The 26,628-nt window shown below is 42.5% G+C and overlaps 1 protein-coding gene across 1 annotated transcript in view; it reads left to right on the top strand.

The window, feature by feature from the left end:
* Positions 1-14,973: 14,973 nt before the first annotated feature.
* The window catches only part of NTM (neurotrimin), a 941,634-nt gene continuing 929,979 nt past the window's right edge, over positions 14,974-26,628 (top strand). Inside the window, exon 1 of the mRNA XM_037038185.1 lies at positions 14,974-15,309. Within this exon, the coding sequence (XP_036894080.1) occupies positions 15,228-15,309 (82 nt within the window). The 5' untranslated portion in view covers positions 14,974-15,227. The remainder of the gene's footprint in view (positions 15,310-26,628) is intronic.

Below are 26,628 nucleotides of genomic sequence, written 5' to 3'. Positions count from 1 at the left end.
TGTATAAGTCCAGCTTGGCCAACACCACTTATTGAAGAGACTGTCTTTACCACATTGTATATCTTTGTCTTCTTTGTCCTAGATTAATTGACCATATAAGTGAGCATTTATTTCTGGGATCTCTATTCTATTTCATTGATCAATATATCTATTTTTATGACAGTACCATGCTGTTTTAATAATTGTAGCTTTAGAGTATAGTTTTGTAATAGGAACCATAATGTCTCCTACTACATTCTTTCTCAAGATTTATTTGTCTATTCAGGCTTTTTTTTGTGGTTTCATATAAATTTTGAAATTAGTTGTTTTACTCTAAGAAAAATGCTATTGGTATTATAATAGAGATTGTATTGAATATGTACATTACTTTAGATAGGTAAGGACATTTTAACAATATTAATGCTTCCAGCCCATGAGCAAGGTATGTCCTTCCGTTTGTATCCTTTTCAATTTCCTTCTTCATTGTTATATTGTTTTCGAAGTACAGGTTTTTTTTGCATCTTTTATTAAATTTATTCCTAGGTATTTTATACTACTTGATGCAATTCTAAATGGTTTTGTTTTCTTAATTTCTTTCTCTGGTCATTTGTCATAGTATATAGAAACACAACAGGTTTCTGTATGTAAATTTTGTATCCTTCAAATTTACTGAAGTCATTTATTAGTTTTAAGGGGTTTGGTGTAGCCTTTAGGGTTTTCTAAATATAGTATAATGTTATCTGCAAGGGAGAGTTTTATTTCTTTCCTCCCAATTTGGATGCCTTTTATTTCTTTTTTTAAAAAATATTTTATTTATTTATCTTAAGAGGGGAAGGGAAGGAGAGAGGGAGAGAAACATCAATGTATGGTTGCCTCTTGTGAGGCAACCCTGCCGGGTTCCTCTCGAGTTCCCCCGCCGGGAACTGGCCAGGCATATGCCTCGACCGCGAATCGAACCGCAATTCTGTGGTTTGCAGGCCAGTGCTCAATCCACCGAGCTAAGCCAGCCAGAGCCATTTCTTTGTCTTGTCTCATTTTATGTGGCTAGAATTTCTGGTAATATGTTGAATAGAAGTGGTGATAGTGAGCATTCTTGTTTGGTCCTAACATTAGAGGTAAGGCTTTCAGCTTTTCACCAATTAGTATAATAATAGCTGTGGGTCTCTCATATATGACCTATATTATGTTTAGACATGTTCCTTCTATACCTACTTTGCTGAATGTTTATGTAATGGAAGGATGCTAAAATTTTCAAGTGCTTTTTCTGCATCTATTAAGATTATAATATGGTCTTTATTCTATATTTTGTTAATGTGATGCATGACATTGATTGATTTATGGATGTTAAACTGTCCTTGCATCCCTGGAATAACTGCCCCTTGGTTACAGTGTATAATCTTTTTATTGTACTGTTGAATTTGGTTTGCTAACACTTTGCTGAAAATTTGTTTTTTTTAATTTTTAAGATTTTTAATTGTTATTCTATTACAGTTGTCCCAATTTTCCCCGCTTTGCCCTCCTCCGTCCACCCCACCTCCCACTCCCACAGTCAGTCTGCACACTGTTGTCCCTGTTCATGGGTCATTCACACATGCTCTTTAACTAGGCCCTTCCCCTTCTTTCCACCACTGTCCCCCTCTCCTCTGGTCACCATCTCTTCCATGTTTCCATGCCTGTGGTTCTATTTTGTTCATTAGTTCATTTTGTTCACTAGAGTCCTGTTATAGGTGAGATCACAAAGTATTTGTCTTTCACTGACTGACTTATTTCACTAAGCATAATGCTCTCCAGTTCCATTTTGCATCTGTACTCATGAAGGATATTGGCTTGTAATTTACTTTTACATAATGTCTTTGGTTTTGGTATTAGGGTAATGCCAGTTTTACAGAATGAGTTTAGAAGTGTTCCTTTCTCTACAATTCTTGAAATAGTTAAAAAGTATAAGTATTAATTTCTCTTTGAATGTTTGACAGAATTTACCTGTGAAGTTTATTTGTTGGGCGTTTTTTTATTACTGCTTCAATTTCATTGCTAGTAATTGGTCTGTTTAGATTTTGTATTTCTTCCTGGTTCAGTCTCAGAAAATTACATATTTTTTAAAAGGTACCCATTTATTTTAAATTGTCATATTTGTTGGCACAGAATTGTTTATAGTATTCTTTTAATTCATTGTATTTATACATCCGCGATGTCAGACAGATTCTTTGTGTTTCTGTGATGTCAGCTGTAACTCTTTTCTTTCCCTTATGATTTCGTTTACTTGGGTGCTCTGTCTTGGTTTCTTGATGAGTTTGGCTAAAGTTTGTCTATTTTATTTTATCTTTTCAAAGAACCACCTCTTAATTTTTTAATATTGTTTTACTACATTTCTATTTATTTAATTTCTGTTCTGATCTTAACTATTTCTGATTTCTATTTACTTTGGATTTTGTTTCTTCTTTTTCTCATCACTTTCGGTATAGAGTTAATTGTTTATTTGGGATTTTTCTTGTATCCTGAAGTAGGCTTATATAGCTATGAACTTCCCTTTTAGAACTGCTTTTGCTTCCTCCCATGAATTATGAATTTTGTTAAAAATGTGTTTTCATTTTCATTTATTTTGAGATAGTTTTTTATTTTTTATTTTTGATTTTATCTTTGATCCATAACTAGAGTAACATTAGTCTCTACAGACTGGGGGATTTTCCTGTTTTCTTCCTGTGGTTGATTTCTAGTTACATGTCATTGTCATTGGAAAAAATGCTTGATATGATTTCAGTTTTCTTGAATTTATTAAGGTTTGCATTGTGGACTAATATGTGATCTATGCTGGAGACTGTTCTATGTAGACTTGGAAAAATGTCTGGAATTTTGGGGTGAAATGTTCTGTAAATGTCCATTAAATTTATCTTTGTCTAATGTGACATTTAAGGCCATTATTTTCTTATCAATTTTGTATCTGAGTTATCTATTCATTGATGTGAATGAAGAATTAAAATACCTTACCATTAGAATTATTACTGTGGATTTTCCCTTTTCGCCCATTAATAATTGCTTTATTTATTTAGGGGCACTTTTTTGATGTATGGATATTTACGATTGTTTTATTCTCATTTGGTGTGACCCCTTTATAATTATGCAATGTTCTTCTTTGTCTCGTTATACATTCTCTGTTTTGTTTTATTAAAATATTTTATTTGTTTATTTTTTAGAGAAGGGAAGGGGGAGAGAAAGAGAGGGAGAGAAACATCAATGTGTGGTTGCCTCTCACACACCTTCTACCCAGGACCTGGCCCGCAACCCAGGCATGTGCCCTGACTGGGAATCAAACCAGCAACCCTTTGGTTTGCAGACCAGCACTCAATCCCCTGAGCCACACCAACCAGGCTATGTTTTTTGTTTGTTTGTTTGTTTGTTCATTTTTTTAGTTCATTCAGCCATTCTATGTCTTTTTATTGAGGCATTTAATCTATTTGCATTTAAAGTAATTATTGATAAGTAAGTACTTATTATCATTTTGTTAATCGTTTTCAGTTGACTTATAGTTATCCTCTGTTCCTTTCTCCTCTTGATCTCTTCCCTTGTCACTTGCTATTTTTCTTTAATTTTTTTTTTAGGTTTCTTTATCTTTGTTCTTTGTATATCTCCTGTAGGTTTTTGGTTTGTGGTTACCATGAGGTATATCATTCTTTGTATATAGCAGGCCATTTTAAGCTGATAGTCATTTAAGTTGGAATACCTTCTATAAGAACTATATTTTTACTCTCCCCCTTTATGCTTTATGTTATTGATGTCATATTTTAGATCATTTTGTGTTATGTATCTCTTAATTACTTACTGTAGTTTAAATTGAGTTTGATACCTTTTTTTAACCACTGTATTATTTTTCAAATGTCTGATTTGCTGTGTTTATTGAATTTTTGGCTTAACCTGTGAAGTTTGTCCCTTTCTTGTATTTTCTTATATCTAGTTATAGCTTTTCCTTTTGTACTTAAAGAAGACCCCTTAACATTTTTCATAAAGCTTGTTTAATGGTGACAAACTCCTTTAGTTTTTGCTGGTCCAGGAAACTTTTTAAAATCTCTCCTTCAATTCTAAATGATAACCTTACTGGGTAAATTATCCTAGGTTGGATGTTCCCTTCTCATAGCATGTCAGAGATTTCCTGCCACTTCCTTCTGGCCTGGAGGGTTGCTGATAAGAAATCAGCTAATAGCCTGATGGGGTTTCCGTTGCGAAGAGCTCATTTTCCTCCTGCATCCTTCAAGACTGTCTCTTCATCATATTGTCATTTTAATTGCAACATGTCTGAGTGTGGGGTCTCTTTGGGCTCATCATGTTTGGAGCTCTCTGTTCTTCCTGTACCTGGATGCCTGTTCCTTTCCTAGGTTAGGAAGGTTTCCTGCCATTATTTCTTTGAATAAAGTCTCTGTTCCTTTCTCTCTATTTAGTTTTTATGGGATCTCTATAAAGCAAATGTTCAAGGGCATGATGTTATCCCACAGGTCCCAGAAATTATTCTTTTTTTAAAAAATTCTCTTTTGCTTTCTGCTCTTCTGAGTGGTTGATTTCCACCTGTCTGTCTTCCGGTTCACTTTTCATTCTTTGTTAGCTAACCTGCTGCTGACATCTTCTAATGTGTGTATTTTGGTGATTAAGTTCTTCAGCCTGCTTGGTTCTTTGTTACACTTTCTGTTCATTGAAGTTTGTCCTTAAATCCCTCTATTCTGCTCTCAGGTTTGGTCAGCATCCTCAAGACCATGTTTTTGAATTCTTTATCAGGTCAATTACTTATTTCTATTTCTTTAGGGTGTTTTTCCTTTTTTTTAGTCTAGGAGAAGTGGCCATATGTAGAAGTGTATACCTGTGGTTTTTGGCTGTCAGTTATGAGCCAAGTGCCTGCCTAAGGTGTCTGAAGCACTGGCCTACTGAGTTAGAGAGGCTCCAGGTGGGGAGAACAGATGCCTGTAGTGATGACTTGTTGAACCTGTTTGCTTCCTTTGTTAGGCCAAAATGGGCCTCAGGGGTGCCCAGCCCATGGCCCGAGGGCTGCCTGCAGCTCAGGATGGTTATGAAGGCAGCCCAACAGAAAATTGTAAATATATTTAAAACCTAATTTTCTGCTCATCAGTTTTCACTAGTGTTTGTGTACTTAATGTATGGCCCAAGGCTACTCTTCTTCTTCCAGCGTGTCTCAGAGATGCCAAAAGGTTGGACACCCTTGGTAGGGAGACATTGCAGGTAGGCCAGAGCACCTGGACAAAGTCCCCACCTACCTTCTGGTGGGGGAGGTAGACATAAACCAGGAGCAGGAGATGCTCACATGCACCTCCTGCTCCTACCCTGGAGAATTTTTGCTGTTCCTGAAGAGCTTTGTTGTCTTGCCAGTTTTCTCCATACAGTCCCTCTATTACTTGGTGTACAGAAGATGGTCTCGTGGAGACCCACCTCTATTTAGGCTTTATGGTGCTTTTGGAAAGCTGCTTAAAGCTGAATAGGCACTCCAGGTACCCAGGGAACTAGCCTTCTGGGTCAGATGGATGAGGTGATGCCTTGTTGTTCCCTCTTGTTCCCTCTGTTCAGACACAAAAAGCTCCAGGCAATGCACCATTGAAAACGCTGCTGAAGTCATCTTGCAGGTAAGCCAAAGCCCCTGAATAGAGCTCCCACCTGCCCCATCAAAGCTAAGGGGGATGTAAACACTGTGCTCAAGCCTCCTTCAGCCTAAAGACTTCCTCAGTCCCTAAGGGCTCCCACTACCCAGCCTTCTTTATTCCATATCTTTCTCTTATTTGTTGTCAGAAGCTGTTCATTCAGTGCTCAGTTGCCTCACAGAAGTAATTGCAACCTTTATATGTGTATATTTGGTTTTGCTTGTGGAAGGGGGTGAGTTTGCATCCCACTGTACCACTGCCATCTTGGACCTCCACAAGTCAAAATTTTAACATGAAATCAATATTTTGTTTACTTGGAAATTATTTCCTCCTAAGTAATTATAATTGTCTACCTTATCGAAGAATAATGCTCTTCTGCTAGGACAACTAGTACATACTCTGTTTCTACTGAGTGCCAATGTCTTTACAGCTGTGCTGTTGATCCTGCCCTATGTTTGAACATAGGATAAACATAATTCCGTGTTTGGTTTTACTCCCAGTCCACTGATGGGGTGTCGGCAACTCAGGCAGTTTAAGGATCCTGCAAGAAAAAGCAGTGTGAAGTGGGGACTCGGGGGAGATCCAGCTCTGCTTCATGTCACCAGCCACACATCTTTTCTGTCTCTAGGCCTCTAATGTATCTTGCAACTTTTCTCTCCCATAAGGTGTTATTTTTCTTAAGGTTGTCATTGTTGTTGTTACATGATCTGTATGTGTATTTGTGTGCGTCTGTACATATTTTCTCTGGCTCTGCAGTAGATTGTGATTACTGATGAATGGACCAGTGGAAGGATTTAGGAAACTTGGGTGCTGGCCCTGCCTCCACTCCTGCCTCAGCGTTTGTGACTGGGAGTCTCTCTTTGCGTCTGGTCTCTCTTTAGGGAATTCAGGTACTCTTTTAGTCCCGTCATCTCTCCAAGATTATTTCCAGTTCTAACATGCAATCATTTTCTCTGACTCAGTCTCCCTTCCAGAAATGAAAATGACAATGATAAAGATTGCCAATGTTTTATGGAGATATTATTAAGTAGAATGTGAAAACATACTTTGAAGTTCTATTTAGAAAAAGATGCACAAAGTGTTAGTGTTTTTGGATCTGTCCATAAATGATGGCCATAGAATAATGTGTTCACAAGGGACCTCAAACTCACTGATTTTAAGTCCCTACAGTTTATCCCTTACATCACCCTAACCCAAAGCTTCTTCAGGATTGTGGGAATGACCTGCACAGATGGGTAAGCGGTCACTGTTCTCAGAGGAACAGAGAGCAGAGAATGTGGGTGAATGGCTTCTAGCACGCAGGAGTGATGCATGCAGTTGTATCTGTCTTTCTTCTTCTGGGCATAAATCAAAGACCCTAACTTTCTAGGCTGCCAATTCAATACCTTTTATAGGCACTTAATTCACTCAGAAATTAAAAATATATGTATACTCCTTAGAGAACATACCATTATTTTTCAGCATGACATATGATTTGATTTTAAGCCTTCCTATTTGTCTTCTATATGGGTTAGAATCAATGGGTTCCAATCAGGAAATGATTGGAAATGAATAGCTATTGTTACCCAGGCTATTCACCTCCCATGTAGGGTTTGTGTACATCGTCTTCAAAGAATCTTCATTTTGCCTCCCCTGCAACATCATCAATGTAATTGGGGGGCATCACATGGACAGACAATGTGTTTGATAAGGGTATCACACCATGGCTTCCTACACATAGATCCTCTGTTCCCTGCCTTGCAAAGCAATACTCAGAATCACTAAGAAGACTAAGTCCCCCATCACTGTTGGCAAAACTTCATCCTCTCCTCCCCTTGCCCATAGACCTCACATCACAGACTGCTTTGTTCTCACTCACTCCCCTTCTCTCATAATACATGCTTTGTAAAGAAACAGAAACCCCTTCACCCTGAGCTTCCTATGATAGACTAACCTAATTTATCAACCCTTACCAGGTATAGTTGCACTTTTAAAGATTTGAAACTTTCAGTTACAGCAAATACAATTTTGGAATAAATGAGTGGCCAGGGTGTGCTTCTTGGGCAGAGGAGGCTTCACAAGCAGCCGTTCAATCAAACCTTGAGCTAAGGAACCCAGATGCGTTCTGGAAAAAAGAAATAACACTGGACAAGAAGCCAAAAGCACTCCTTCTACTCCCAGTTCTGCTCCTAACTTGAATGAATGCAAGCGTGTTATTGCCCTGCTCTGCACAGCACTTGTCTGTGAGCTTACAGTGTGGGAGGCTGAGAGCAATGTTCTTGGACTGTTTACCACACAGTCTTCCCATGGTTTGGCTGGTGGACTTCAGCATGTTTTTAGATAGTATTAGGCTAAGTAATTCAGAAATACATAAATCTCTTCTCAGACCAGATTCCTCTTTCTCATAAAGTCTTCAAATTAGATACTTACATGAAGGGATGTGGTGAAAAGTGATAGAAACACATACCCAATGTAGGCAAGAGGATTGTTCCACTTACCTCCCAAGTCTCCCACCTTCCTCTAGGTTTAGCTTGACTCCCACCATTGCACTATGCTCTCTGATCAATTGCCTGGTGGGCAGCCGGCTGCAAGTGAGAGGCTGCCAGGGCCCATGTGTGTGCCTGAGTCACTCATGTGTGACCCGAGAAAAGCCCCAGATCTGCCCAGTTATCTGAGGAGAAGCACAGGCTGGTGGCTGTCCTAGTCTGGAGGTCGGGGGCGGGGCGGAGGGGCCCTCTGAGGGAGTGACTTCATTTATTAAGCATTCTGCCATATTCTCCTCCAGAAACACCAAGTTATATAGCTTTCAACTTTTGTTTCTCTCCGAATCAACAGCAGCTCTATTCCTTAAATTTATTCCAAACTCCTGAGCACTCAGGACCCTCCAGTTTAGGCCCAACCTACTTGCACTCACAGTACTAGAAAAAACAGACTCAAATCCACCCAAATTGGCTCACTCTGATTTCCACTGAGCTTCACTTTCATCTCCAAGCATTTGCTAAGTGAATCCCCTGGTTGAATTAACTCCCACCTTCTGTCATTGAAGGCTGATTGAGGCTGATGCCTTTTCTGTGGCTCTCACTGCCCACACCAGGCTGCCCTGATCTTTTTGCTTTGTCTCAGTTTCCTCTGATGTGAAGCCAAGTGTGGAGGAAGAGCAGGGTCTTGAATGTAGAGAGGGCCTGACTGATTACACCCTGTGCACCTGTGAGCAAGTTAGTTAACCTCTTTACTCATAAATTAGGGGCAACAGTCCCCACCATGTAGGAACACCATAATGGTTAAGTGAGAAGGCCTGTGCTAAATGATCGCACAGCATCTGGCACGCAGAGATGTTCGTTGAATGGTGGCTTTCTCCCTCCAGCTGGCCTTTAGGAAGAGGAAAAATGTGGTCTGTCTGGACCCCAGCTATAAGTTTATCCTCGTTCCAGTTTGATAATACTGTTTTAAAAAAGCAAAGGGCCTCAGGCACCTACCTTTCTACCTAAGGCTTTGGGTAATATCTACATATTTACAACATATCAGGGAACGTACTGTGGGAAGGAGAGGGAAGCAAAGGAAGTTTAAATTTACCTATTGGCTCTCCACACAGACCCTTCCAGTCCAGGCTGTTTCAGTTGCTAATGACAGATGCTGAATTCAAAATGACTATGTCAGATGGGTACTAGGCCTGCAGGGGTGAGCACTCCCTCAGTTACATAAATGTCTGATCACTACATTGTATACCTGAAACTAACATAACATTGTATGTCAACTGTAAGTAAAAATACAAAAATTAAATATCCTACGCAAATACGGGGGACTGGGAGTCTGGGGGGGGGTGGGGAGTGTCGGCAGTCAGGCATGACTTGCCCCACCTTTGCATTTATTTATTTAACTAAATGTATCCGGGTGACATTGGTTAAGAACATTATGCAAATCTCAGGAGACTGATTTCTTAATACAACATCTGCATACTCCACTGTGTGCTTGCCACCCAAAGTCTAATGCTTGTCCCACTCTCAGCAGTGCCCCCTTTTCTCCATTCTCATTTCTTTTCTGTTGACTTCATGTCCTTGCAGACTGTCTCCACCTGTTAGGAAAGCTATGCTCCTGGCAGCCATACCTCTTTCCAGAAAGTACCTGGAAAGCCTTCAGTGCAAAGCTGAGCACACGACCCTGGGGCCAGGGTCGTGTGCTCAGTCCTATGACATGAGGAAGCAACTCCCGTCCAACCAGGCAGGACTGATGCTGTGAGCACAAACAGAAAGCCAGGGGGGCAGGCGCCCACAGGCAATGGCCCCTGGTCTGTAGCAGAGCCCAGAGAAAAACTTTGACCATAAGCATCCTGAAGGCAGTGACTTCTATGAAGTTCTTGCTGACTATCATCCAGTCCAGTGATTTGTGTTTACTCAGCAAGCTGATTGTAAAGACACAGGAGCCAAAAATGTATGTGTTACATGTTGAATGAGGGCAGTTACATGTTCATTTTGCTTACTTTACCTCAACTCTATCAAGTAAATGTGTTACTATTTCCACTTTAAGGACATGAAGGGAAGAGATGAGATGACTGAGAAAATTGAGGACCACAGAATTAAAGGTAATGAATGGAATTTAACTCAAATTCAGGTCTTCTGATTTTAAATTGTTAAATTCTTTCTGTTAAGTTGCTAATATGCCATATCATTTCTTTTTGAAATAATGATGATAATTCATAGAAATCAAGACCAAATGACTATGACTGTAATTGCAGTTGGAAAACATTAAAACTGCTTCTTTTGTAGGAATGCAGATTTAAATCTCTGGGTCCTTAATCTCTGGGATGTTAAGGGCTAGACTCTCATTTCTATATTGGGTTAAGCAAATTATCAACAAATCAGGGAATCTGCCTCTCTAAGTCAAGTTCTCAAAATAGACCTCATAGAATTTTATTCTTTGTCCCTCACAACAAAGTGACCATTGGTGGGATCCACGTCCAGGATGGCTTTCCAGGGAGAGCCCCTTGGAGAGATGGCAGATGCCTTCTTCCTGACGTAGCTTTCTCCCTCCTTGAAGTCACATCGAGAGGCAGAGCTGGACCCTGCTCAACACCAGGTGTAGGGAGGGCGGGCCGGCTTCCTCCTCCCCCTGGGGCAGGGTCTCCCAGCCAGAGTCCGAGTGCCCACCCTGCACACTGAGTCTCCTCTGAGGCTGGCCACAGTGAGCAGGAGCATGGCCGTGCAGAGCAGTGGCTTTTGTTAAATCCTGAACATTATTTCAGGGCTTCTCTTCAGATTTAAGCTCCTGCAGTTTTATCCATAATAGCTGAGACAAATAAAAAACACTGCCCAACACCCCGCACACCTATCTCCTCCTCCTCTCTCTCCTCCTCCTCACCCAGCTTTGCTCTGCCAGTTCTCCGGGCCTGCCTACAACGTGTGCAGGGTTGTGCACCCCTCTGCCCAGGGCTGGAAGGCTACTCTCAGGATTCAGCTAGCATTTGGACAGCAGGGCAGCCAGGACTCACTGTGACCCTCCTGGTCTCACTGTGTGGTTCGGTTTGGTGTCAGGTGTGCACAGTGACAGGCAGTATACAGAGAGTCAATTCCTACTTGCCCTGGTTCATCACGCACCACGAAGAATCTTAAGCTACCCAATGATGAGGGTTTTATGAAATGCCATCTGAGCTGCCTTTCCACAGAAGTTAAAGACCTCCTCTGTTTCCCTTTTCTTAGCCCTTATTTCTCATGCCTCTTTCTTATCCTTATCTGTAAACAGGAAAGTCATTTCTGTAATAGAGTTCTCTGAAGTTCAAGAATGCCCTGGGAGACAATATCATTCTCCCTAAAATTCGAAATCTTTTTCCTGACATTAATTTTGTTTTAGGACCATTCATCCTCCTCTGACCCTTGAACTGGGAAGTAAATGGTGCATAACGTGCATCTGGCTAATCCAAGAGGCAAATGTAGTCCTGCAGACACCTGATTTAAAGTACTTGAGCTCCTAACTCAGAGGAAAGAACTTTGTTGAATAAGGAGCTGCAGTTTCAAATACTCCCCTTCCAATCAATCATAGCTTCCCCACTCAGCTTCTCTAGTCATTGCAAATGCATCAGTGGGACCCAGTTTATTAGGTAAGGGTTCTTCTACCTGGTTGAATGAAAGCCTTCTGTGGACAGCCCAGGATTGGCACTTCAAACTGGGCTTGTATCAGTGAGGCTGCTGAATGATCAAACAGGCCTGTATCAACAGTAACATTGTGTCACATTCTGTGCTGAAAGAGAGGGAAAGATAGCTTCTCTAGAAGGGGGTTAACTGTGTGCTTTTGTGAAACAGGAAGGCCATTGGGAAATTTTACGCTGTGTGGTAAATTCAAGCATTGAAAGAGATATAGCTCTCTAGATAGTTTAGCATTTAATAGCACTCAGAGCCCAAATTAGACTTTTGGTTCAGCAGTCCCTGAGGATGTATTTTGCCTTAGTGAAAGCACAAATTACAATTCTGAAAGGAATCCCTGCAGGAACCTTGGTTCATGGGCTCCAGTGGCTCCGCCCAATGACACTTAGTAGACTTCATCAGTCTCAATTTGGTTAAAATGGTAAAACAAATGAAAGTGAGCTGACGGTTATGATGGGTGGTGATGGTTGTAATGCAGCTATTATTTGCTATCCCCACTTCAGACATGGACTTGAGATGACTCAACCAAAGGCCCATAGCCCCTTAGGGATGCAGTCGGGGTTTGAACCTAGTCAAATGCAGCCCCGCTCTGTGCTCTCAGTCAACAAGCCATGATGACAATGACGAGTATCTCTGAGTGTGCCTGCCATGTGCCAGGCATGGTTACATTGTCTGTGTGTGCAGAGTAACTGATATGGATCAAAAACTGGACCAGGTTATGTCCATCTACCGTTTTTCACTACAACACAGCAGGACAAGATGGGGGATCTCAGATAGGGCTCACCCAAAATTTAGGTGGTGTATTTTCATCTCTAATTTTTAATGTGTGGGATCCCTCACCTGCAGTGTTCTCCCCTCTGCCTTAGATCTACTCTCTACCTCACATTCAAGGTATAGCATGACTTTCACCATCTCCACTGAACTTTTAAAAACTATCATAGAAAATGCCCATCTATCATTTCTTTGCAGCTCAGGTGTAACAACCATTTGCAGCTCAGTTAATTCTAAAGGCAATATATTGGTTTTCCTATACTTCTATTGATATATGCTTTGTTTTATATAATGTGCAATCTCATATGCCATTAAAAATAGCAAAGAGGTTGTGTACAAGAATGCCTGATGCCTCTTTGAATCCCTCACAGTATTTAGCATAAGATCATGTTTAGAAATTTATCTGAGAGACAAATGTTTGGGTTCGAATCCTGGCTCCATTGCTTACCAGCCGTGTGACTGTGCACAAGTTCTGCTTGGAAGAAACTCAATGTTCTCATCTATAAAAGGGGGATGCTAATTGCACCACCTCATGGTTTGTAAGGAGTTAGTAAGAAACATGCATGCGAAATAGGAACTATCATGCCTGGCACCTAGCAAACCCACAATAAATACCAAGTAGAATTTTTAATTTGTTACCACTGTCACACATATGGGTGCCCCAGAAAAACTGGTGAATGCACAGACTTACTGTAGTGTAGGGTGAGGGGACTACAAACGTCAGTGTCTCTGCCTCCCCAGGCAGGGACCATGACGATGGTCTTCCCTGTCAGTCTGGGAAGTTCATTCCCTGATGAAGTGGAGTGGCAGTGAGAGGAGGCCGTCCCTCCTGTCCTGGACTGGTCGCACCACCACCATGGACAAAGCATGTCATGGCGCGTGTCTCTGTGCCGACCACTGCACAAAAGGACAAGGGGAGAGATGGCATTTTGTTCTTTGGGACCTTGCAATATCAAGGGCATTTTGGTGGACATGCGAATTACAATGTAGTGGCAGGGAAAAATCCATGAACTTAAAATACCTTTCGAATGGAAAAGAACCTTAGAAATTATTGCAATGGTCTAATTTTATAGACGAGCGGCCAAGGTTCATGGAGGCAAAACAACCTGCCTGCAGTGCCCAGGTTTGTGTGGGGCTGAGACAGTGACCCGGGTCTGCGGACCCCAGGGCTCCTTGCACTCAGGGCCACTGCCCTGCCAGGGCTGTGGTTCTGCTTCTTGCCCAGTGTGGACAGGTGGACGGCAGCTTTGAGACACATGAAAATGGCCATACTGTTTCCATGTCACCTGTGTGCCCACAATTATTAACAGACAATACACACTCTTACATTCTGTAGTTAAAGAATATATACAGTAAATTATTATAGGGGCTATAAAGAAATATAGTTAGCTGTGGAGATCTGGAAGACGTATTTCAAAAATATGTGTGGGGGCATTGTGATGGCATGAACTTGTCAGAATGAGCTCGGAAGAGTCTGGGGGTTAAGTGTTCCAGAGGTTTTTTTCATATCATATAGCCTGCTCTTTATAAGAGGAAACAAACAAAAAAATTAAGTTATCAACTGCCAGGGCCGTGGAGTTAGGGGATCTCTGAAGAAGTCAGTGCATCCATTTGATTGTTTCTATCTGATGTTTTTCTTACCCATCACCAAAGAGATGAATGTCGGCAGGACATTTTGTAACCACACACACAAAGTCTATACCCAGAAAGTCCTTCAGCATGTCTAACTTAAATCTGTTTGCTACAGTTCAAACCACCAGTACGTATATTGTTCTTTTCAGTGAATGCAGATTAACTGAGGCGTGTAGAATGAACTCATTCCTTGACCACTTTTGAAGGAGGTTTTCTGTATTCAGACTGCAGTTCTTTTCAAATCTCAGAAGGCTTCTTGCTTGACATGGTGTCATATATACATGGGTAACTTGAGGAAATAAATTAAATGAATGAAAAATAGGAGTAATACAGGTATTCTGAAACCAGGGTGACAAGAGAAGAAAATAGTAAGTTATTTATTATTTCCAAAACAGCTAAGTAGGAGGTTGACTGGGAATATGAGAAAGATAAGATAGAGAGAAAAAAATCTGTCATTGAATGATATTTTTATCAGAGAAGAAAATAGGTACCAACAAATGAAATCTGACTCCTCTTTGCAAGTTTCACTGAGCATGAAAATGTCCCTTTAAAATTTCCCTTAAGCCGCTGCTGGCTATGGGATTTTTCCAGTGCAAAGGGAATCTGAGTTCAGGAGGCCAAAGAATGCCAGAAGGAAAGGGATTTTTTTTTGATGCTTGGGGCTCTGAGACTGTCAGTTTAAAAAATGAAAGTAATATAGAAGGGGCAGAGTGGCATTTATCATTCCATCTCTCCAGGCTCCTGTCTCTTTAATCAGCTAGCCTGATTTGCCCAGTAAATGATTCCTGAGTGTGTGTGTGTGCCCGCGTGCGTGTGTTGTAGCTCTGTCAATCCTTGGATTAGAACCAATGATTGCAGCTTGTAGGAGGGCTGTCCAGGGCCAGATTGTACGATGTGTCTCAGTGCCAGAGTATGAGTAGAGATAATTACTGAGAAGTCACACTCTCGCACACCCTCAGCTTTCTTGTTGTGTCCTTCAGCAAAACAGTGGATTTAAATCTCCTTCCCGGAGCTTGAGAGCAACGCGATCTGTCAGGAAAGAGAGAGAGAAAATACCGAACCTGACAAAAAAGAAGAAAAAGAAGAAGAAAAAAAAATCATGAAAACCATCCAGGCAAAAATGCACAATTCTATCTCTTGGGCAATCTTCACGGGGCTGGCTGCTCTGTTTCTCTTTCAAGGTAAGAGCTTGCTATTGATTTGCCTACAGTAGACCCAGGAATTGTACAGTGTGCTTTATGTGATTCGCAGACTCTCGAGTCGGCTCTGCTGCGCGGTTTGCAGGTGGAGGAGAGAGTGTTTAAACAGCATGGCTGGGACTTCATCCTCCCTACCAGGCTGTGAGAATATTGATTTGATTCTGGCTGCTACTGGAATGGGGGAATGTATATGCATAAGTAAAAGGTGTCTGGTGCTCCTGTTTAGGTACGTGGCTGCGTGCTGGTCTTCCTGGCTTTATGCACATTCTTGCACACACACACACAACAGAGTACACACAGAAGCAAGGGAAAATTACAGATTCTGAGGGCAGCAGGGCTGCTAATGTGTTACTTGTGTTACTGGGAAAAAATTACAAGAGGAAACTTTAAATATCGGCCAGTAAACTTGCAAAGCTTCAGATAGGAGCAAAGGAAAATGCAGGCTAGAAATAATCAGGTAACTGCATCCTGCAAGGTTCTGGTCAGAGATCCAGCTTTAAAGGATAAATCAATTTGCAGCCGCGGTGAACAACTGTATTAGTTTTGAATGTGTTTGGGGGTGTGTTGGTGGCAGGGGTGGTGAGGGGGTGGGGGAGGATAACAAGCAGATGAAAGGCAGTGGGAACATGCACGCACTGGGCTCTGAAATTCCTAACAGCTTTTCTAAGTTGAAGGGAGAGAGGCAGTAAGAGTCGAATGCTAATTTTCTGTTTATTATTGGTCTGGAAGCCAGGCCACCACGGGGGCTGCAGCTGAGGGCTGGGCTTGTTCCTGGGCCAAGTGCGTGCTTTGATGTTGACTGCGCCGTGTTGGGTACATTTGGAATCTGCTTCAGCCTGGGGTCCATTTGCTGCACTGTGTGGCCCCTCACTGTCCCAGATCTTCCATTCCAGCAGCTGCATTTTTTACAAGTCTGCTACTCCCATCCACCCTGTCCTTTGCGGGGGGCGGAAACGGGGTCTGGTTAGCCTTTTTCATGTTAAAGATATCTGAACTCATAAGGATTGAGACAGGTGGAGAAACTTTGCCCAGGTGGTGTAGCAGGCTCTCCAAGAGGATCCCAGGTGGAAACTCTGTCCTGGGCAGTTTATTCCCAGAGGAAAGTTTGGTCTCACAGGGTGAAAAAGAATGGGGGAGCCTCACCCCCTCTTTCTCTTCTACTGCAATATGGAATTTTTGTGATCTCAACTGAGTCCCCACCTCTAGTCCTGTTGGCCTCTCTCTGATGCTGTCCCCTCAACATAAGTTTTAAGGGCTACCATGGGGACCCACACTAGGGGGTCAGAGAGAACAGGCTGGGAGGAATCCAGTGTGTGTGTACCCTTGGCTGGGGCTGAAGGAGGAAGGCAAAGCATGGGGGGGAGGTGACTCGAGGATTTTTGAGTCAGATGACACGGAAGTCACAGTGCTGGGTTGTGCAGGCTCATCCTTGACGTCGCCTGCTGCCCCCAGCCTCAGGATCTCTCTCCTCTCCCATGGAGGCATCGGTGGGTGGAAGAGGGAAGGAGCTAACTTGGAGGCATCCTTGAATGACTCCCCTTACGTAACATGGAGCAGCAGCAGTGTGTGTGAATGTGTGTGTTTGTGCATTTCTGTGTGTGCACCCTGCTTGCTCCTGGCACCCAGGCTCACCCATTGAGGTGAGAGCCCCAGCGATGGCTCTGGGGAAAGTGGGTTGAGAACCAGGCTTCCTTGGGAAGTGGTTTGTATTGTGCTAACAAGAAGGGTAGAACGAGGGGTCAGAGGAGGGGAAAGCAAGGTCCCAAGTCCTCAATGATTTTGCATCTATCCCGAGATCTGTGTGCCTTCTGTCTATAATATTAAACTGGAGACAATGGCCAAACTTCCACCATCGACAGCCCCACTGGCAGCATGCCAGGAGCCCCAGGGCCAAATTGAATTTACATATAAATTAGCATACGTGATTATTTTTTCATCAGAAATAAATGCAGGGAAGCATAATATTTGCTCATACTTTGAATCATCCGTGAATAGATGAGTAGAAAGCCGTGGTGTGAAATTCTTCAGGCTAAAATCCGATTTTGTGATCTTGTTCTTATCTTGGGGTGGGGATGGAGGTGACGGGTACTTCAGACCTCCTTGCATTCTCCCAAATTCTGAATTTCCTGAAAAAAATAATGGTCTTATTTGTGCCTGCCCACCTCAGAGCCCACTCTAAATAGCCTTCAATCTGTCATAATAGAACAAGGGTGCCCAATTTTAAAGCAGAATGACCCCTGACAACCCCCGCACCACCTGGCAGTGGGACCAGCGAGGGTGATGGCTGTTTTCTCTTCCAGGGGATGGAGGCTGGATCCTGCCAGCTATCTCTGATCAAACTTACAGAATTACTGAGGCAGCTCGGGTCTTGGCTGCAATAATCCACCCCTATTGCGTTGACCCAGAGGGACTAGTTAGAATGCAGTACACATTCCAAGGCAATTTTTTCTTCTCCTCTGTTTTTGTTTTAAGCTGGCTCTTTCCAGTGCTGCTACTTCCTGGGTTTCTTGCCTTCTGGAAAAGACCTGTAGGGTGCTAGGGGCAGGTTATGGGCCCTTTTGCGACCTGCTCCTGCCCCCAGCTTGACCAGGGACCAGGATCCAGCTTAAGGGGGAGGGATGTCTGAGGGAATCAGCACTGATTAGTGATGGGCAAGAGGGAGGGAGGAAGGGGGTGATTAGCACCCTGGGGCTCTGGCCCTAAGACTCACCAGGGTTGATTAAGCCGCAGCTCCTCACGTGGGAACTGAACTGGAGTCTGGCCCTGGATTAGGCGCTGTCCTCTTCAGCACCCCGCCCACCTTCTGCCACTGAGAGGCTGGGAAAGGAATGGCTGCTTGTACTGCAGCTTTTCTCTTTCTAGAAACCCAGCCATTTCTCTTTCGAAGGATTACCGCTCCTTTTAACACCTTCCAATGAGCTTGGCTAGATTCCTGTCTTACCTTTCTAATTTTCTCTCACTTCCGCACATTCCCCATCAACTTATCTGCCCACTGGAGGCACGAATAGGGCAGAGGAGAAGGGAAAGAAGACTGGGCTGAATTCACACTCTCCTTCACTCAGCCCCGGCATGGAGACCATTCAGCTGGGTGGCTGGGCCAAGTTCCTGCCACTCACAGTAAACGTCTGGGTGCCAGCAGCAGCCTGAGTTGGGCGGTGCTGCTGCTGAGATGTGAGGGAAGGAGTTGAGACCATAACAATGTTTGCTGGCAAAATGAAAAATTGGTTTGGAACGATGGGACCCTGGGCCTTGATGTAAGCATTGTGGGCACTTCAGAGTATGGACACAAATAAAGTAAATACATACATTTTAAAGAAGGCAGAGAAGAGGAACAGAGGAGCTTCACACAGTGGACCCTGGCTACTATGCTTGGAGCTGCCAACTTGGTGCAAGTTATAGGCAAGTTGCACACAGCCCAGCAAAGGCCACTCACCACCATCTTTACTGCTCAGAGTGAGCCCTCCATGATCCAGGCCGCTGGGAGTGCCTGCAGGGGCCAGCAGGCCTTGCTGTGTCAAGGCCCTTCTTGGGACTACAGCTTTACTTACCAGGTGCAAAGCCTAGGCTTCATGCTAGCCCTTTCTTTTGGTACTTTTAGAGCCAAATATAAACCCAGGGTGTTAGCATCAGTACAGAAGCCCTGACTTCAGGTGTTTCAGTAGGCCCTGCCTCTAGTGCTTATATGGAGGGCTGCTAAACTGTGTCCTTGAAGGGTCTCTCCCTAGACTGACTGTCTTCTAGCAGTTCCCTGGCCTCTGTCCTCTGCATGCCTGCAGTCTGCAGCCTTGAGATGCAGTGACCTGGACTGGTACCAGCTGATTGTCTTGAATGGGCCAGACAAAATCACCGTTGGCTTCAGCCAGTTTACTCCTTGGGTGGAAGTGAGTTCCCTTGACATTTAAGAAGTGGCAACATTACTAAAGCAATGTGGGACATGTGATTCTGGTCTGCAGGGGAAACACATACTGAAAAGGTGTGCAGTGCTCTTGGGTGTTTCCTCATGGTATGGACACTTTGGATGGGTCCACATCTCATCTGAGATCTGGCTCTGTTCCAGGTGTTTTGGTTTGGAGCTAATGTGCAGCTCCAGCCCTTCAACTAAAATCCTAAAAATGCAAAAAACAAACGGAAACAAGTAAAAAGCACCAAAACATTCCTTTGTGTATAACGTCAGCAGAGGCCTGACAGAATCTTCGAATAGTTGAATATGTGTGCCTTCCAGACTTCAAGCCAGAGCTGGTGGCCTGAGCACAGCTCAGTGGGGGACACACACATCTGAGCTTGAAGCTTTCTACGTGTTCTTCAGGGGAAACTCTATGAGCCTGTCTCCCCACCTGCCTGCCAGGCTGGGGACCAAGTCCCCTGGGTGTCATAAGGACTCATTAATGCTTTAACACTCCAAACATGTGGTGCTAAGTGGAACTCCATGCTGAGACTGGTTGTATTTATGCAGTTTACTTCCTTTCTGCTCTGTTGGCTTGTTACATGTTTATTTTATATCTATAGTCATTTGAAATTCAATAAAACAAATTAAACACAAAAATGAAAACATGCAGAAGTAAGATGACCGATGGCACACAGCTTGCATGGGGCTGGGCTCTGCTGCTGTAGCATCCTCCCCAGCATCTCTTGTGAAGCCTTGTTTCATTAGAGAGTGCCTTGGGGAAGGCCAGTGGGGGCTTTGGAAGAAGCAGGCATGGAGCATGCCTCCCATCTATTTGTAAGAGGGACTTCTTCAGGGAGACATAATGCTATCAGTGGGAATGGCAGAGTGGGGGAGCATGGGGAAGGGGGATGATGGAACTAGGAGTTTTAAAGGGAAGAAGACCAGCTCTAAACAGGATTGGGAAAACGTGGGAAAAGAAGACCATGCTTTGCTTTGACTGTGATTTTGATCAGTAACCTCTGAGGGCTTTCTATTTCATTTGATGTATTTATTTATGCGACCTTTGGATTAAGCCTGCTCTTGCTATTGCTGCTTAAACTTAAAAGAGCTTAAACTTAAAAGATAGATGTGTTGTCGGTTTACCTTACCTCTCATTTGCTCTCTCCATTTCTCCATCTTTTTATCTTTCCTTTTCGCACTCTCTCTTTCTGCCCTCTGTCCCCCTTTTCTTTCCACTCTCCTCCGCTTCTTTTCTTCTTTTCATTTTTCCTTCTCCTCTATGGGAAAAATAATTGATCAGCTGACATATCTAGGTCAGGCTGGCAGGGGTTGCTTCGCTTCATGCAGGCTTGCTAGAAGAAGGAGGGGACAGTCTGTCTTTCCAGTTCACAAGGAGCCCAGATGACATGGTGCAATAGGAGAGAGGGAGGGAGAGAGGGGAGGAGAGAGGGAGGGAGGAAGGGAGGGAGGGAAGGAGAAAGGGAGGGAGGGAGGGAGGGAAAAAGGGAGGGAGAAAGAACCAGTGATCCGATGGGCAAGTGAGCTCCCCACCATAAGTGTACCTGGGAACCCACTCATTACAGTCCTCAGCTATTTGGTATTTTCTACACTCTAATTCTGCCTATCCGGTTTACCCTCACCTCTTTCCTGCCTTTTGCTCACCTTTTGTGCCCTCTTGTTCCAGTTTTCCTCATTCTTTTTTCTTCTTGCCTCTCCTTTTCTCTTCTTCTTTTCTCCTCCTTCCAAAACTATGCAGGGCAGGTCACAGAGTCCCCCCACTTAAGTTAGATTAGAGAAACAGCCTTTTGTTTATTTGCAAGAAGAAAAACAGCAACCCTGCCAGAGGAGCTCTGTAAGTCATTTGCAAACTGCAAAACAAACCGATGAAGATTCACATTTTCATTGCTGAGAAGAGAGTATTTCAAGAGAGACTGTCAAGCTAAGAAATCAAATATTGGAAAACACATTCTTCAGCTTTGTTACAAAGGACATCTTAGGTAACTAAATTTGATTTTTTTGGCCTCTCTAAGAGTATTGCTCTTTACAATAATAAAAGACTGATCAAAAGACTGACTGGTTTTAACTTCACTTGCTTATTCCAATTCACTCTCTAGAGGTGCTTCCTTTGCTTTTGCTTGGTAGTGCCACCAAATTCTAACCCACAGCCTCCATCTGGTCATTCATTTGTTCATTGGCTCCATTACCCAGTACATGTTTGGTGAGCATCTCTTATGTTCAATGTGTTGTTTTAGGGACTGGGAATACAGCAGTGACTAAAACCAGCTAAAGGAGGAGACCAAAGACAGAGTACAACCTCCCAGATTTGGCTTGGCTGACCATCTTTTTAATTCATTTGGAAGCTCCAACAGGAGCACCAGAAGCAGGAGGGAAGACTCAGTAACACAGCCTCTTGTTTTTTGTACAAATGGTGATGAGCAGTAAGAAAGCAACTAACCCTTGACCCTTGTTTGTAGGTCCAGAGCAGAGGGTAGGATGCATAGTTCTAGCTCTGCGTTAATAAAAAAAATATGAGCTGCTCTGTGGAGTCTCATGCCAAGGAGGGGCTCATAGATGGTTGCTGTACCCTCAGTTAGTATATGGCTGGTGTCAGCTAGTTGGCTTTGTGACCACAGCTTCTCACCATTCAAGTTACTGGTTGATTCTTTGCACCATCCACACCCTGTCTGTTGGCCTATCCACCTTTTTGTACCCTGCCTTCTACATAGAACTGGAGGGCAAAGGAGGTAAGAGGTGGACACATATAAGGCAGGGTAGGATTTGCCTCAGGCTGCTGGTCTAGATGAAGTAAATGAAGTGCAGGGAACTTCTGTGAGGAATTCATATTTCAGGGTAGATTTAAGACAATCTCTTTTATTTGCTGCCCACTAACACACCCTTATTCAGGGTTTCTGGAATAATAAAATTGTCACTTATTTGTTCTCCTCTGGTGCTATGCTGGGGTTGGACAAGCCTTTCAACTCATCAACTTGTGTGGTCAGCTCTATGCACCCAAAGGGAACATAGCTTCTCTTGCACTCATACTGTGCATGGTAGCCACTCCCCACCCTTGAATGCCTTAGGAAGATCACTGCTTCTACCTGCATTTCTGGGTTGGTGGAGGTGACTATTCTTGCCTTTTCTTATGTAGAAGAACCTTTCTCACAGATCTATGATCCTTCCAAGTGAAGCAGCCTAAAGCAATTCTCCATCTTTTCACCCCATCTCAGATGCTGGTAGATCTTCAGAAGGGTGGGTACAGTGTGTGCTTATTTCTCAAACTTTGTGTATCATTGAATAGCCTAAGGAGCTGTATAAAAATACCAATGCCTGGACTCCATCCCAGACCAATTAAGTCAGAATCTCTTCATGATGGGATCCCATATTGATATTTTAAAAGGCTCTCTGAGAGGTTCTAATCTGTGACCAGGTTTGAAAACTGTACCTCTAAAATCAACTGAGAATGTTCTATGACCTTGAATATGACACATCCCCTATTTGAATCTGTTTCCATATCTCTAAAATAAATCAGTTGGACTAAAAGATTTTCAAGTTTCATTTCAAGTTCTACATTTTGCAATTCTGCAGTCTTTTTGAGTGTGGTACTTGAAAGGCAGTGGTGCTGCGAGAAAATACCCAAAAGCAGCCTCTGCTTGCAGGAAGCTAAGAATATAAACTCATTCACAGATTGACGACCAAAGTCAGAACGTGTGAGTGGTGTGTGTATACACAAACAGGTATCATATAGACTACGTCATATATCTGTATATCCATCTATATCTTTATCTGTAAGGCATTATTAGGATGGGGGAAATGATTAACTAGTCAGAGCATTTTAGGTATGGGGAATCAGGAATGATAATGACTCTTAATTGATCAATCCCATAAGAGAAATTCAGGAGCTATTTGAATGTGGGTCAAGAATGAATATTCAAGGAACATGTATAAAGGAACCATGGACAAAGACAATGGTGGGAGGTAGGACTGAATGTGGAAGTTGTGGGGTGGGTAGGACAGAGGAGAGTAATGGGGAAAAAATGGGACAACTGTAACTGAACAACAGTAAGAAAATTAAAAAGAATGAATATGTTAGAGCCAGATTTCCGTAGTGGTAAGCAATAGTGAATTTGGAAGAACCTCCATTCATAAGGGTGAAGATTGCCATAGCCTCTATTTCCCTCCCCAAGAATGGGTTATCCTGCACACCAAGGTCATTGTTCTTGTCACTCGCAGCAAAGGCTCAGGCTCAGAACCTCAGTGGCAATTTTGCAGCTAGGATGTTGGGCAGAAGTCCTGCTGGCTCCATTCTCCAAGCCGGGTCCATTCCTGTGCAGTGCATGCAAGAGCGAAAACTTGTCTGTTTTGATGGAGTCAGCAGAGCTAAGGGGGCACATGCAGAACAGAGCTAGTGTGCAGATTGGCACCAAGGGCAACCACTGGGTAACTCACAGAGTGTTCTGAGTCAGCCAACCCCAGAGTCACAGCCAGCTCAAGCCCAGAGGAACTCTCAAAATGATTTATTCTAATCCCTCTCTTTGAGTTCTAACACCTCAAAGATTCAGCTGGTGGGGTCCCCTAGCTTTCATCTGTAGTAATGGGGAACTTATATCTCTCTAGATAGTCTATTGTATCTGTATGGGGAAGGACATACAAAAGGCTGTTCAGGAAGAAAAGGAAAACAAAGGAGAAGGAGAATGCCTGAAAAGGAATTATAACTCAGTGGCTATACCATTGCTGGGCCCAAACGCTGGCGCTGTCACTTTCTAGTTTGAAACCTTTAGCAATTTGATCAATCTCTGTGTGATTCAATTACCTTTTTTATAAAATGGAGCTAATGATGAGATTTTCTTTAAGGTTGTTATGAGGATTAAATAAGTTACTGTAGATAAAATGCTTGGAACTTTTCCTGGCACATAGTAAGCTCTCAATATATATTACCTAATGGCATTATGATTGCTACTAAGAATAATTTTTCTTCAACATGACTTTTCTTCAGATATTGGAAAGCATAATTCCCTTTCCTTTTCCCTCAAATCTCCTCATCACTAGGTTAAATATTCCAAACTTTTCTCCTATTTTCTATGTATTCATCTATGGAAAGGGTTCTGACTGCCTTTTTCTAAAGGTATTTTGGTTATTTTGGATTCTTCCTAAAAAATTCTTCTCCCTCTTGTTCTGAACAGCCCAAAATATTACAGAATATGGCCTTTCCTGATTTTAAAACCAAACAGAGTAAAGTCTCAGCTCTTGGAAGAGATATGTGCAGCACAAAGAGTCTTGCTGGGGGCTGTCAGCCTCTCCCCTGGTCCCATGTTCTCTGGTTCCATGGCCTCCTGTGGTGGGTTGAGGAGGGGCTCTGCCTTTTTCTTCTCAGGATATACGTGCACACTTCCCTCTGCTAAGGGCTACCCCTGTTGACCTCACAAATACTTGTAATTCAAGACAGAATTCTAGGTTCAGCATTCTTTCAAAGTCCCTTATATCCACCACCAATTTGTGTAGTTACCTGCTTACACGTCTATCTCCCTTACAGACTTGAGCTTCGGGAGGTCAGGGACCTGCCTTACTTACCTTTCCATTTCTAGCACACCTAGTACAGCCCTTGGGACAATGTGGCACTTGGTGTCTATGGATGGAAAAAAAAGGAGAGAGAGAAAGAAAGGACTGAGATTTCCATTAGGTGTTTTAAGAGCCATATAACTGTTGACTTACAGTGAACTGTTATTCAGTCCTTCTTTAGTTTATGCCTGTGTTTTTTTACTGTGTATACAACTACCCATGTTTTCTTTTACTGTGTATACAATCCTGACCTCAGGATTTACCTTCTCTGAAATCACCCTATTCGACTCAACTCATGTCTTCTTTCTGACAAGATCTTTTTTGGACTCTGAATCTCATATATTAGTAATACCGTCCTGACTATGGTCAGTAATAAGCCATATGTTATAGGCACCTAGGTAATGGCAGATGAACTCAACATTTCTGTCTAAATTTACCCAAGAGCAGGTAGTAGTTACTCTAGTGGTCAATACATTAGATGAGCAGAACTCACGTTGGTATCAGAGGGAGCACCAGGGGCAAGGGAAGATTGGGTCTAAGAAAAGAGGACAGTGACTGGATGGATCTCTTTAGTAGGAGACTAGGTGGTCAAATGTTTCTTATCTGCTCTTCAAATCTACTCTTCCTCCTCCTCCCTCAAAGCTTTTCATTAGGGTATTTGACTCTCCTCCTCAATAGTCAGAAAGAAAGTTGGCCCAAGCATGGAAGAAATTAGTCGACAGCTATTTTTCTCAATGCAATTGGTGGTGCATAGACATCATAGTTGGATACACTATTTTGCTAATTCTGAAAGCAAATAATTAATTGTTCTATAGTTCTTCTTTTTGTCTTAAAACTTCTTAATAGAAGGATCTAAATGTCTTATGGCCATTATTATTACTTTCTTGCAATGCTGAAGGGCAAAATAATTTAATCAACAAACCAAAAAGCTTTCTTACAGACTCCTAGAGTTGTGAGTTGGAATTTGCCCAGTCTCACACTCAGGGCAACATTCTCACCTGAATGGTGTTCACTGATTCCTGTTCAACAATTTCAGGGACTTTCAATGAGCATACATTACTTGATCTGTAGTCTCCACTTCTGGTTGTCGGAATTACCTGTGGAGGTGGTGATAAGCAAGATGCCCAGGGTCAACTCACCAAAATTTTCATTGAACAGGTCATAATAACTACAGATGATTAAATCATGCAGATACAACTGAGAAAAGCTGATATTAGCACACCTTTTCATCATTGATGGTATACTATGTGAGAAAAGAAAACGCTATTCTCATAGGCTTTTATGATGCTTCCTCAATACTGATTTTATTTATTTTTTCTTTACAGACATTGCTCTAAATTTGTTCAGGGCAGCAATGTGCTCATTCAAAATGCCTCCTACATTTCCTTTTAGTTGGGTATGGCCACGCGATGTAATTCAGGTTAATGGGATATAAAGCCACATTTATATCCCAGGTGGAGTTTTCAGAATTGTACTAAGGAAGCCTGTGCTTTTGGAACCTTCCCCTTCCTCTGTCTTCTTGACTGAGAGACTGACATAATACCTGGAGGGCCAGAAGGTAATTTGCAAACAGGCAGACAAACAACCCCCATCTAAAAGGGAAAAAAAGGAAGGTTTTAGGTTGAACCAAATAAGGTTGATCTTCTGATAAATCAAAAATAGTTGAGTATAGATACTTTTACATTATATGACTCAGTCTAATAGAAGAACCTCAGGTTCAAGATGACATAACAATTGTACCAGCTCTTGAATATGTATTTCCATACTTATTATCACTTATTTTTAAAAAATTCTTATTTAACTAGGTTTCTATTACTTGTATCTCATTATAATTCTAATAAATCTGCATGGAGCAAAAG

The sequence above is a fragment of the Sturnira hondurensis genome, unplaced genomic scaffold (genome assembly GCF_014824575.4).
Source record: "Sturnira hondurensis isolate 20B ecotype Veracruz unplaced genomic scaffold, ASM1482457v3 Scaffold0024152, whole genome shotgun sequence".
In the NCBI taxonomy this organism is placed as follows: Eukaryota; Metazoa; Chordata; class Mammalia; order Chiroptera; family Phyllostomidae; genus Sturnira; species Sturnira hondurensis.
The sequence above is the reverse complement of the archived record's forward strand: the minus strand, read 5'-3'. Positions and strand labels throughout refer to the sequence as shown.